This window comes from Archocentrus centrarchus, chromosome 7, assembly GCF_007364275.1.
Source record: "Archocentrus centrarchus isolate MPI-CPG fArcCen1 chromosome 7, fArcCen1, whole genome shotgun sequence".
NCBI classification, from domain to species: domain Eukaryota; kingdom Metazoa; phylum Chordata; class Actinopteri; order Cichliformes; family Cichlidae; genus Archocentrus; species Archocentrus centrarchus.
In genome coordinates this window covers 33,995,646-34,007,924 of record NC_044352.1, presented here as the reverse complement: position 1 = coordinate 34,007,924, position 12,279 = coordinate 33,995,646, and the positions used below count along the sequence as shown (strand labels likewise).

General features: G+C 43.4%; 1 protein-coding gene across 1 annotated transcript; it reads right to left on the bottom strand.

The window, feature by feature from the left end:
- Window positions 1-7,853: 7,853 nt before the first annotated feature.
- Window positions 7,854-12,036, bottom strand: LOC115783701 (uncharacterized). The gene is made up of 5 exons (XM_030734653.1): window positions 11,933-12,036; window positions 11,474-11,792; window positions 11,224-11,379; window positions 10,816-10,908; window positions 7,854-8,498 (listed from the first exon to the last, which is right to left on the bottom strand). Exons 2-5 carry the CDS (start codon window positions 11,645-11,647, stop codon window positions 8,169-8,171), a joined length of 753 nt encoding a protein of 250 aa, XP_030590513.1. The 5' UTR covers window positions 11,648-11,792; window positions 11,933-12,036; the 3' UTR covers window positions 7,854-8,168.
- Window positions 12,037-12,279: the final 243 nt, after the last annotated feature.

Here is a 12,279-nt window from a genome sequence, read left to right as displayed (position 1 = left end):
GTTCTGGCACAATTGAAACATCTGGTTGCAGGGCTGAAGGCTTTGTGATTGAGTCACTCAATGGTAAGGTCACAATCCCGCTCCCACCACTTATTGAGTGCGATGACATACTCAATAATCGATCAGAAATTCCAACACCAAATGTAGCTCTCCACCACCCACATTTGGCCAGAGTGGCAGAGCACATCCCAGAGGTTGACCCTACTGCAGAGATCCTCCTGTTACTTGGCAGAGATATAATTAGAGTGCACAAGGTACGAGAACAAGTTAATGGCCCTCACCACGCCCCTTTTGCCCAGCGCCTAGATTTAGGTTGGGTGATAGTTGGGGAAGTCTGCTTGGGGAATGTGCACAAGCCTACTGTCAATGCTTTCAAAACAACTGTGCTCGATAATGGCCGACCATCAATCTTCCAACCCTGCACAAATTTTTTGCAGATTAAAGAGCTGATACATAAAGCACCAGAGATGATATTGGGAAAGACTGTATTCAACCACACTGAACATGATGACAAGAGGGCATCTTCAATTGAAGACGAAATCTTCTTGAAGGTGATGGACAAGAAAGTCTATAGAAATGATTCAAATAGTTGGGTAGCCCCTCTCCCATTTAGAAAGCCAAGACCTCGCTTGCCCAACAACCGAGAACAAGCGATGAAACGGTTTGCATCACTCCAAAGAAACTTGACTAGGAAGCCAGAAATGCAAAAGCAGTATGTGGCTTTTATGGGAAATATATTTGAGAATGACCATGCCGAAGTAGCACCACCATTGAGCCAAGGGGAGGAATGTTGGTATTTGCCGACATTTGGCGTGTTCCACCCCCAAAAACCAGGCCAGATTAGGGTGGTGTTTGACTCGAGTGCCCAGCATTCCGGCATTTCTCTCAATGATGTGCTTCTCACGGGCCCCGACCTGAATAACTCACTCCTTGGAGTCTTGATGAGGTTCAGGAAGGAAAAGGTTGCGGTCCTAGCTGATATCCAGCAAATGTTTCATTGTTTCTTGGTCCAAGAAGAGCAAAGGAATTACCTGAGATTCTTGTGGTACAAGGACAATGATGTGACAAAAGAAGTCATAGACTACAGGATGAACGTCCATGTTTTTGGAAACAGCCCATCCCCGGCTGTAGCTATCTATGGGCTTAGAAGAGCTATCAGGGAGGGTGCACAAGAACACGGAGCTGACACAGTACACTTTGTGGAGCGCCACTTCTATGTGGACGATGGCCTTTGCTCTGTACCAACTGAGGTTGAAGCTATTGACTTGCTCCGCAGAACGCAAGCTGCACTTGCTGAGTCAAATCTCCGGCTTCACAAGTTTGTTTCGAACAGTCAAGTGGTCTTGGAAGCTTTTCCACCTGAGGACTGTGCAGTAGATGTCGAAGACATAGATCTCAGTGGAGAAGCCGTGCCAGCCCAACGAAGCCTGCTGTGGGAAATAACGAGAGACAAGTTCACCTTCTACGTGTCCATTGAGACCAAACCTTTTACCCGCCGGGGGGTCCTATCTACAGTGAACAGTGTTTTTGACCCCTTGGGGTTTCTGGCCCCTGTAACAATCCAGGGAAGAGCTCTCCTCAGAGAACTCACAGCAGAACTATCTGATTGGGACACACCACTACCTAGAGATAAACTAAGCAAATGGCAAGACTGGCGGGACTCGCTCCAGGATTTAAGACACCTTCATATACCAAGAGTGTATACAGCAGCTTCTCTGGCCAAAGCATTTCATACAGAGCTCTGCATGTTCTCCGATGCCTCCACTAAGGCCATTGGTGCTGTGGCATACTTGAAGGTTGTACAAGAAGACGGTCGAGTTCACATTGGTTTCATCATGGGCAAATCGAAACTTGCACCTCAGTCTGAACCGACCATTCCAAGACTGGAGCTATGCGCAGCAGTCTTGGCCATGGAAATGGCAGAGCTAATCCACGATGAGTTGGACTTGAGGCTGGATTCCACCAAGTTCTACACTGACAGCAAAGTGGTCCTTGGCTATATATACAATGAATCCAAACGCTTTTACGTCTATGTACACAATAGAGTTCAGCGTATTCGCCAGAGCACAAGACCGGAACAGTGGCACTACGTGCCTACGAAAGACAATCCTGCGGACCAAGCATCTAGGTCGGTTCCTGCTTCACGCTTGATGCAGACAACATGGTTCACTGGACCTGACTATCTGCTCAAACTTACCAGTGATCCCAAACCGGCGCAGTCATTTGACTTGGTCGAACCAGAACTCGACGTTGAAATCCGTCCACAAGTGAGGACTTACGCCACACAGCTACATGGGAGAAGCCTCGGCACGGAACGGTTTAAGAGGTTCTCAAAGTTCAGTAGTCTTGTCCGTGCAGTAGCCCTCCTAATTCACATTGCAAGGTCCTACAAGTCTTCTGACAGCATGGACAACTGTAAAGGATGGCATAAATGCCATCTGTGGCACACGCCAGATGGACTGTCACGAGCAAAAGAAGTTATCATTGGAGCTGTTCAGAGGGGTGCGTTTGCAAAAGAGTTGGAGGCTTTGGAGACAAACAAGCCGGTCCCTCGAAACAGCAGCCTTGGTCACCTTAGCCCAATCTTGAAGAACAACCTTATCTGTCTCGGAGGTAGACTGAGAAATGCTGACCTGAACATCGGAGAAAAGAACCCAATAATTCTCCCGAAAGATAGCCATGTTTCCTTGCTGCTCGTCAGACATTATCACACTCAGGTTAAACACCAGGGCCGCCACTTTACAGAAGGTGCCGTCAGAGCAGCAGGGCTATGGCTCCTGGGAGGGAAGAGGCTTGTCAGTTCAGTCCTACACAAGTGTATAACCTGCCGTAGGCTCAGAGGCAAGCTGCAGGAACAGCGCATGGCAGACCTGCCACCAGAGCGCCTTGCCACTTGCTCTCCTTTCTCATATGTGGGGTTGGACGTCTTTGGACCCTGGTCCATCACTGCCAGACGTACAAGGGGAGGACATGTGGAGAGCAAGCGGTGGGCTATATTGTTTTGCTGTATGAGCTCCAGAGCCGTGCACATCGAGGTTATTGACTCAATGGACGCTTCCAGCTGTATCAATGCTATAAGGCGATTTTTTGCAATAAGAGGACCCGCCAGGCAACTAAGATCTGATTGTGGGTCAAACTTCGTGGGGGCTTGCAAGGAACTTGGAATGAGGGAGGATGGATCAGATACCCCTGTGCAAAGATTTCTAAGCCAGCAGGGGTGTACGTGGGTCTTTAACCCGCCACATGCTTCTCACATGGGTGGTTCTTGGGAACGTCTGATTGGTGTGGCTCGAAGAATTCTCGACTCCATGCTTCTAGAACAGCACTGTCGCTTAACCCATGATGTTCTGTGCACTCTAATGGCAGAGGTGACTGCGATCATAAATGCACGGCCACTAATCCCAGTTTCAGCCGATCCAGAGAATCCATTCATTCTATCACCTTCAATGCTCCTGACTCAGAAAATAGGAGTCCCTCCTCCACCAGGAGACTTTACAGGTAAAGACCTCCTCATCAAACAGTGGAAACAAGTACAAAGTCTTGCCAACAAGTTCTGGAATCGTTGGAGAAGAGATTACTTGTTTACCTTGCAACTCCGAAAGAAATGGACAAAGTTCTACCAAAACCTACAAGTAGGAGACATTGTTCTTGCTGCTCGCAACAGCTGGCAAATGGCTATGATCACAAAGACCTTCCCTGGAGATGATGGAAAGGGGAGGAAGGTGGAAGTAAAGACCACAGTCCAAGGTCATTCAAAGATATTCTTTAGACCAGTTTCAGATGTTGTGTTGCTCCTAGCTAATGCTAATAACCAGAAAACTGCTGCTACTATGAGTTCATAGTTCAGCTAAGTAATGACCTCACAGAGGCCAGGCGGGGAGTGTGTTGTCATTAAGACATAATGTTGGTCAGCTTTTATTGTGAAGGGTGGACTCTTATTTTGGGGAGTGTTTGTCAGTTTCCGCTTCCTTTTTTGCTTTGTTTTGGTTTTCCGTCTTTGGTCACCGCATGGAGAAAGGCGAATCGGTCCGCAATTTTTTACATCCAAGCCATCCACCTTGTAAATGTCAAAGAGGCGATGTTGTAAGTGTACAATTTAATGATTAAGCATGTCAAGGTTGTATTAAGATGCATATTGTAAGGATATTCATTTGCATGTAAGATTATTTACTTATGTCTGTGTTTGTTTGGTACAGTTTTCACTCTGTCTGTGAACTCCAACTGCTGCACCTCTGACCACCAGTCTGTCAAGCTTATTAAGTTTGCAGACGACATGACTCTCATCGGACTCATCTCAGACGGGGACGAGTCAGCCTACAGGATGGAGGTCAAACGTCTGGTGTCCTGGTGCAGCCACAATAACCTGGTACTGAACGCCCAGAAGACAGTGGAGATTATAGTGGACTTTAGGAAGCACACAGCCCCTCTACCCTCCATCATCCTGACTGACACCCCCATCACCACAGTGGACTCTTTTCGCTTCCTGGGAACTACCATCACCCAGGACCTCAAGTGGGAGCCCACCATCACCTCTGTCGTCAAAAAGGCCCAGCAGAGGATGTACTTCCTGCGGCAGTTGAAGAAATTCAACTTGCCAGCAAGGACCATGGTGCAGTTCTATACTGCCATCATTGAGTCCATCCTTACCTCCTCCATCACTGTGTGGTACGCTGGAGCCACCACTAGGGACAAACAGAGACTACAGCGCATTGTGCACTCTGCTGAGAAGGTGATTGGCTGTAACCTCCCATCTCTCCAGGACCTGTACACCTCCAGGACACTGGGGCGTGCAGGTCGGATCACAGCCGACCACTCTCACCCTGGGCACAGACTTTTTGACCCTCTCCCCTCAGGCAGGAGGCTACGGTCCATACGGACCAGAACCTCCCGCCATAAGAACAGTTTCTTCCCCTCTGCTGTTGGACTCATGAACAATTACCCTAAGACTGTTACCACCACCCTCCACAAACGCTGATGACCCTATGTCTATGCACCTGTCTGACTGCACTGATGTACATATTAGTGGAATATAGTTTACATTCTTTCATCTTTTAATTAGTCTCTGCACTGTATATTTTGTAAGCTCTAATATCTCTGTATATTTGCAATTTGTATACTTGTATATTGTCTTATAGCTTTTATACTTATTTGGTTTTTTTTTTCTGTAAGCACGAAGTACCGCAGCAATTTCCTAATGCTGTGAACCTGTTCACCCATATGGCAATAAAAACCTTCTGATTCTGATTCTGATTCTGAAGTGATACAAGGAGCCACAGTAAAGAGAAAAGAATTAAGCTTACTATGACTCCTCTTCATTTCTACGGGCAGGAGTTTAGCTGGTTGGATAGCTGCAGTTTACACTGCAGTGAAGACAACACATTAATTCCTTTTTTATTCTTTGGTTCTTCGCATCCCTCTGTGTTCCTGTCTCCGTGTTCAGGTGTATCCTCTTTTACTTTGTCAGTCTTTGTCTCTTGTGCTCTGTGTTTAGTTTTACTTCCTTTTCTCCTTTTCTGTGATTATGTTCAGCTGTGCTCCCCACTTGTCAGTTCCCTTGTTATCCCTCTGTCTATTTATTGTCTCAGTCTTATGCCAGAGTCTTTTTGTCGTGTTCTCGGATACAACCATAGGAGTATGAATGTGTGCACTTTGATACAGAAAAAAACAGTGCTTGTATGAATGCACTGGAGATTCACTGGAGATTGCAAAATCTACTCTTGTTAAGCACTTTGAGTGCTTAACAAGAGTAGTAAAGCACTATATCAGAACTATTCCATTTGCCATTTAGTATTAAATACCTGCCTTGCTTTGTTTGTTCATGTTCTCAGCCACAAAAATTATTTTGTTGTTCCTCCGTCTGCCTGCCTCCGAGTCCTGCGTTTGGGTTTTCATTCCTCACACTCTCCACACAGTCTGCTTCTGCAGACCTTGACACCATGACTTCCTGACAGCGATTATGAGACCACCAGGATGACCATGAGCTACAGTGGATTGCAAAAGTATTCATACCCCTTGAACTTTTCTATATTTTGTCACATTACAACCACAAACATGAATATATTTCACTGGAATTTAATGTGAAAGACCAACAACAAGTGGTATACAATTGTGAAGTGGAAAGAAAATTATACATGATTCAAAACATTTTTTACAAATAAAAAAACTGAAAAGTGCAGTGTGCAAAAGTATTCAGCCCTCCTGAGTCAATACTTTGTGGAACCACCTTTTGCTACAGTTACAGCTGCAAGTCTTTTAGGGTATGTTTCCACCAGCTTTGCACATCTAGTGTCTCAAATTTTTGCCCATTCTTCTTTGCAAAACAGCTCAAGCTCAGTCAGATTAGATGGAGAGCATTTGTGAACAGTAGTTTTCAGATCTTGCCACAAATTCTCGGTTGGGTTTAGGGCTTGACTTTGACTGGGCCGTTCTAACACATGAATATGTTTTGTTTTACACCATTCCATTGTAGCCCTGGCTTTATGTTTAGGGTCGTTGTCCTGCTGGAAGGTGAACCTCCGCCCCAGTCTCAAGTCTTTTGCAGACTCCAACAGGTTTTCCTCCAAGATTGCCCTGTATTTGGCTCCATTAATCTTCCCATCAACTCTGACCAACTTCCCTGTCCCTGCTGAAGAGAAGCAGCCCCAGAACCTGATGCTGCCACCACCATATTTGACAGTGGGGATGGTGTGTTCAGATATCCATCCATCCATCCATCCATTCGCTTCCGCACATCCTGTTCAGGGTCGCGGGGGGGCTGGAGCCTATCCCAGCTGTCATAGGGCGAGAGGCAGGGTACACCCTGAACAGGTCGCCAGCCTGTTGCAGGGCCAACATCAAAAAACGGGTTTTACAGGTCACTGTTGGTCAAAGCCTTTGATACAGTATTGGCTGTCCTTGTTCAGATATATATATAAAAAATTTAATTGAACTGAATTGAATTGAAAGGAGATGCACAACTGCTGTGTCATGGTGTGATGGTTGTCTGCAACCACAAAATTGAAAGACTCTGGTAATATTTATTTATCTATGGTGTAGTAAAGTTAAATGTAGTTAATCCATTGTGAGATTTTAAATAATGGTGCATATAATTGATTAAAATTGGTTTCAGTGACTTATAAGTTTCAGTGATTCTTTTTTCTATTTTTCTTGAGTTACCTGCCTACTGCTCCACTTCTTCTTTGTTTGAACAAAACAGGAGGTGGAGGGTGAAGCTTGTTTAAGTATGGAGGCCCACTCAAATGGACCACACATCTGTTGTGACCACATGGGGGGAATGGGTTGTTTTTTGTGTTTTCAAATATAGTTACCCTCTGGTTCCCCCTGTGGCATTTAAAATGGTTTACTTCATTAGTACACTCACAGAAATATTTAACCCTAACTTTTAAGATTTATGTAATTTTATTACATGACAAATTCCCATTTACTTTTTTTAGATAATTTTAACACAAACCTATCAAATAAACCTTACATGATGCATATTCATTAGTGTAATAAAGCCTATTTATTTTAAATGCATAATCGTCAAGTTTATGTATTTACTATTATTAAAGTATAATTAAATTAAATTAATAATAACAAGTGTATTTATTTCAAATACATAAAGTATATTAGCTGAATTGCATAATAATCAGGTTACCTAAACAAAATAAATAGCACATATTTCTTTTAATTACATGTCATTTATGGTTATTTAATAAACCAAATTAATCAAAATGCATCACATTTATGCAATTCCTTTCCATTCAGTACAATCTTAATGACAATCAGACCACCTTGTTCATTCAACAGTTTTATTAACATTAAAACTTGACATTAAACATTAAAAACATGAAATTACACAATTTAAAGCACTTTTTTGTAGATTAAATATCTTTTAAACACATAACTAGGTCCTATTAAATCTGGGAAGAAAGACAAATGTAGTTTGAGCTGAGCCACTGCAAAACTGCCAGCTAACACACTTTAGAAACTCCATCTATGAACCCACCTACACAGCCACACTCACAACACTCCCATTAAATGCTTCAGCATCATAAGAAAACAAAACAAAAACAGATATTTCCCTGACACACCCTTCAAGAACTAAGGGGTCATTTGAACACAAGATCCTGTCTGAGAAAAAAGAAAAATCAGGTAGGGGCTGTGTAAGTGCATTGTTGCCAGCCAAATCACTGGAGCAATTTGATTTTCAGTGCCTGTACTTTTGGTGAAAGCTTGGTTGAGTCCAGGTCCATCAGGATTTTCTGGTACACCTCAAATGTACGCTTCAGGCGTTTTGGATAGCTCAAGTTGAGTGCGTAGATCAGCCCATAAAGCATCACACATGCATGTCTGACACTCTGCAGGTTATGGAGAACTTTCACGCCTTCCAGCACAACACCAACATCAGCAAAGCGTCCATTACCTGGACCATCAGGACCACGACCCTCTGCTCGGACAGTGTAGATGCCCACGGTCTTCTCTGCAACATCTGCCTCAGCCTCTCTGGATTCAGTGTCCTGGAACAGAAAGAGAACAGAATGATGAGCTGTGTGAACCTAACCTTGACCACCAAAATCTAAGCAGCTCATCCTCAGGCCAACTGAATGTTAATTTGAAGGTATTTCTTTAAAGTGCTGCATATATGCGTTCATGAGAATGAGATGGATGCATGTTCAAGGTAACAATGACCTTAAGACCTTTGATCACCTCCTAAAAGCCTGGAAAATAAAGAAAGTTTCAAGGATGCATTTTGTGTTCTTGTTAACATGAGATTATACACAGTCTACTCTCAAATTGTGGACTTTTCAATCAAGATGACAACAACAACTAAAAACTGACAATTATCCTTTACAGCAGTCGTCTTGTTCTCACTTGTTGATGGGTTGATCCACCACTGAGGGTAAGGGTTTGTGCTTCTTTAAGATGAAGGGATTTCCGGGGACACTGCAGAGCCGGCACTTTTCCCAATGAAGCCTTTGACCTGCCAGAAAAAAATGCAGTTAACAAAACACCAACTAAAAATACACAGACATCTAACAATACAGAACCAGGAAGCCCCCACTGATTTGATTCAGAGATCAGTGATGTAAATACGTAGCCAGTAGCTGTAAGAGCCAAATAAGAAACTGTTCATTGGTGCAGGGAAAACGAATTGAAGAAAAGGAGGCAAGGTTTATTCTCCTTCTTACACTCCTCACTGGAATAATAGACTTGATGCACAAGCTCCACTACTTCCTTTATTTCCTGTATATACTATAAGTTTAAGTGATTAATCAGGTGTGCAGTACTACTCTTGAATATTGTGCACTTTTCTGCCACGTGACAATTAAAATCTGACAATTATCCTTTGAAGGAGTAGTTTTGCTCTCACATGTTTGAGCTGAGCCTGGGCACCTGATAAGTCACTTAAAACAATAGTATGGTACAAGAAACAGAGATGCAGTCTTCCAGTCAGGAAGTGGTGGAGTGTGTGCATCAAGCCCGTTAAGTCTAAAGCTGACTCACTCTGTGTTTTGCCCAGTTATTTGCAAATTGGTGACAAAACTTGACCTTATGTAATCAACAGGGGAGGTGCTGGGCAGCGTTGAAAAGCTGAAATGATTCAACTTTTCAGCACCTGTAAAGAAGTGAGCTGTCTTGCATTGGCCTAAGAGAGGACAGTATGAGTAAGAGGAAGGTTGGAGGGCGGATGATTGGGAAGAGAAAGCCAACCTTTTCCTAACCTAACCCCGTCTCTCCCTTCACCCCTTGGCTTTTGGAAACACCCCCCTTCTAGTCAATATTCAGCACCATCAGCAAAAACAATTCATGCTTCCAACTACACTGCTTTATGACTTACCTCTTGACATCCGGCTTTGGCTTTACTGACTGCCTCAGTTAGCTGCCTTTTCACAGAGAAAAACAGTAATTATCCCATTGTTTCTATCCATGGACAGCAACACTATACATACTACAAGATATGCTGATGGAGGAAGACAGGAATGACATCTATGTAAATTACATTGCAGAAGGAAAAAAAATTGAGAACCCATTAAGACCAAATTTGACACTTTTTTAAAATCCCATGCTCAATGTGTGTGAAGTTACACTGGTGGGAGAGAAGTGAGTATGAGAGAAAGAAAGATACAGAGAGGACAGTAGGGGACAACAGTGAAAAGAGCAGGATGGAGAGAAAAAGAGAGACTGAGATTACGTGAAGAAACAAAGTATGAGAGGGAGAGAGTGTGAAATGGAGAACAGCTAATCAGGCTTGTATTGGTTATAGGTTCAGATAAAGTCCACGTACTTGCCATATCTTCAAAGACGACAAGGCGGCTTCCTTCTGTATGATGTTCTCAAGGCGCTGGAGTTCATATGCAGACGGTCCACAACATGCATCCTAGTGACCCCCCTCCCAAACAAACATTAGAATCCAGCTGATCAGAACCAAGAATCAAAATGATCTGACATTATTTGAAAGGCATTTCTTACTTAACACTTCCAAACATGCTGCTGGGTCATGAAAACTATGAAGGACCTGTGTCCTCACCTTGTTCTTTTGGCGAGAATTGTCGTCCCTGGTATAGTGAAGGCGTTTAGGTGTCCCAACTCGGCCCACTTTATCCTCGGGTTCCTCTGGACCAAGTGGATTTACTTCCTACAAAGCGACAGCACTACCACCATTTGCTTTATGGGAATTTCTCATTCTAAACAAACAACCCACTGGACTCAATGATGAACTATTGGTGGTTAAGGTCAATGTGTCCTCATGTCTATCCCATTCTCATGAACAGCACATGTTGTCAGGCACATCTGGATGGAAATTACATCTGGCACAAAGGACAGCTGACCTACCACGTATTCTTTAACTAGTGTGTTCAGGTCTTCATTGAGGTAGATGCTCAGACAACTCAGCACAAAATCACGCCTCACATTGATGTCTTCATTCTGAAAAAAAACAAAACAAACATATGATTCATGCTTGTCAGTGTCAGAGACTCACTAAAACACAGGTGCTGAGGCTAACAAAGTCAGTGACATTTCCCTACTTGACCACCCCATCACCTTGGTTTACCCCACTCATGTAAAGCTAACAAATGTCTAAGCTCATTTAGTAAACAATAATTTTGAAAGGGCTACAAAAACCATTGAAAAATTTAACATATGAGCACATTTCACATACAGCTGAATTGCTCAAATCATATGCTTATCAGATTAGCCAAAAAAAAACAAAACAAAACAAAAGAAACCCAAAATACATACGTTATCCATCTGGGCCATTATGGCGGTGATCTTTCTTCCTGCAGCTCCACCTTTGGTATTGAAAACCTTGATAAGGTTGTCTGTCAGACGGTCCAGTTCTCCAAAGAATTTGGAGGTCAGAGGTACAGTTGTCAGTCGTATAAACTCTAAGTTGATCTGTAAAAGACAACACAGACAGGAAACAAACTTTAACAGTTCCTAAAGAAGATCATTCATAGATCAAGTCACTACACTTCAGATTAACACTTACCTCACTGACATCAAAGAGTGCTGGCCATCTGTTTTGGAACTCTGGAATTGCTGGCTCCTGGAGAACCTCCTGCCTCCTGATCGAGAAGGTATGCTGCATCATCCTCTTGATCTCAGCCTCATCCTTTTTCTTCTTTTTTACCTCTGTCAGTAGAGCCACCCTTTCTGCCTCCATACTCTCTCTTGTTTCACCTCTGGGTACGTTTGGACAGAAATTAACTTCTGCCTTCCTGGGCTACTTGATGTTGGCTGCTGGCTTCTCTTGGCCTTTCCGTTTATTCTTCAGAGAGTTGACTGCAACCTCAGAATGTCCCGCTCGGCTGAGAAGAAAAATACATTTTATCGTTACATTAAATTAATCTAAGAATGTGTTGGACTAACATGTAATATCTTGCACCGGCACAAATGTTGTATAGCAAAAGATGGAAACAAAATAGAGCCCATTAAATAAAACCCATACCTGAGCTTTGTTCTGAAGTTCATCATCTTTATTTTCAAGTAGTGCTTCCAACCACAGTAGCCACTGCGAGTGCCATTCTCCAGTAGACATGGGTGGGACTGTATCAGGGTCTTGGCCACTTCTTCTAGCTGCTCATCTTTTGGATATGCTGTATACTTCATGATTTCTTCAGCTAGGCCCTCAAGAATATCAGAACGTGTTTTTGGGGTAGGAGACAGCAAAGTTCCATGTGCATTGAACTCATTATTTCCAGAGTGAAGTATCATCTCAGCACAGTATGAGAAACGAGGAACAACAAAGACTTTGGGCCAAGAACAGGACCGGGTCTCGGGCGAGGACAAGCTGAT

Coding starts and splice junctions, on each gene's coding strand:
- LOC115783701 (XM_030734653.1), bottom strand. CDS start 11,647: ATGGAGGCAGAAAGGGTGGCTCTACTGACAGAGGTAAAAAAGAAGAAA. Junction 11,380..11,473: donor CACTCTTTGATGTCAGTGAG/GTAAGTGTTAAT, acceptor TGTCTTTTACAG/ATCAACTTAGAGTTTATACG. Junction 8,499..10,815: donor CACTAGTTAAAGAATACGTG/GTAGGTCAGCTG, acceptor TTTCTGTTCCAG/GACACTGAATCCAGAGAGGC.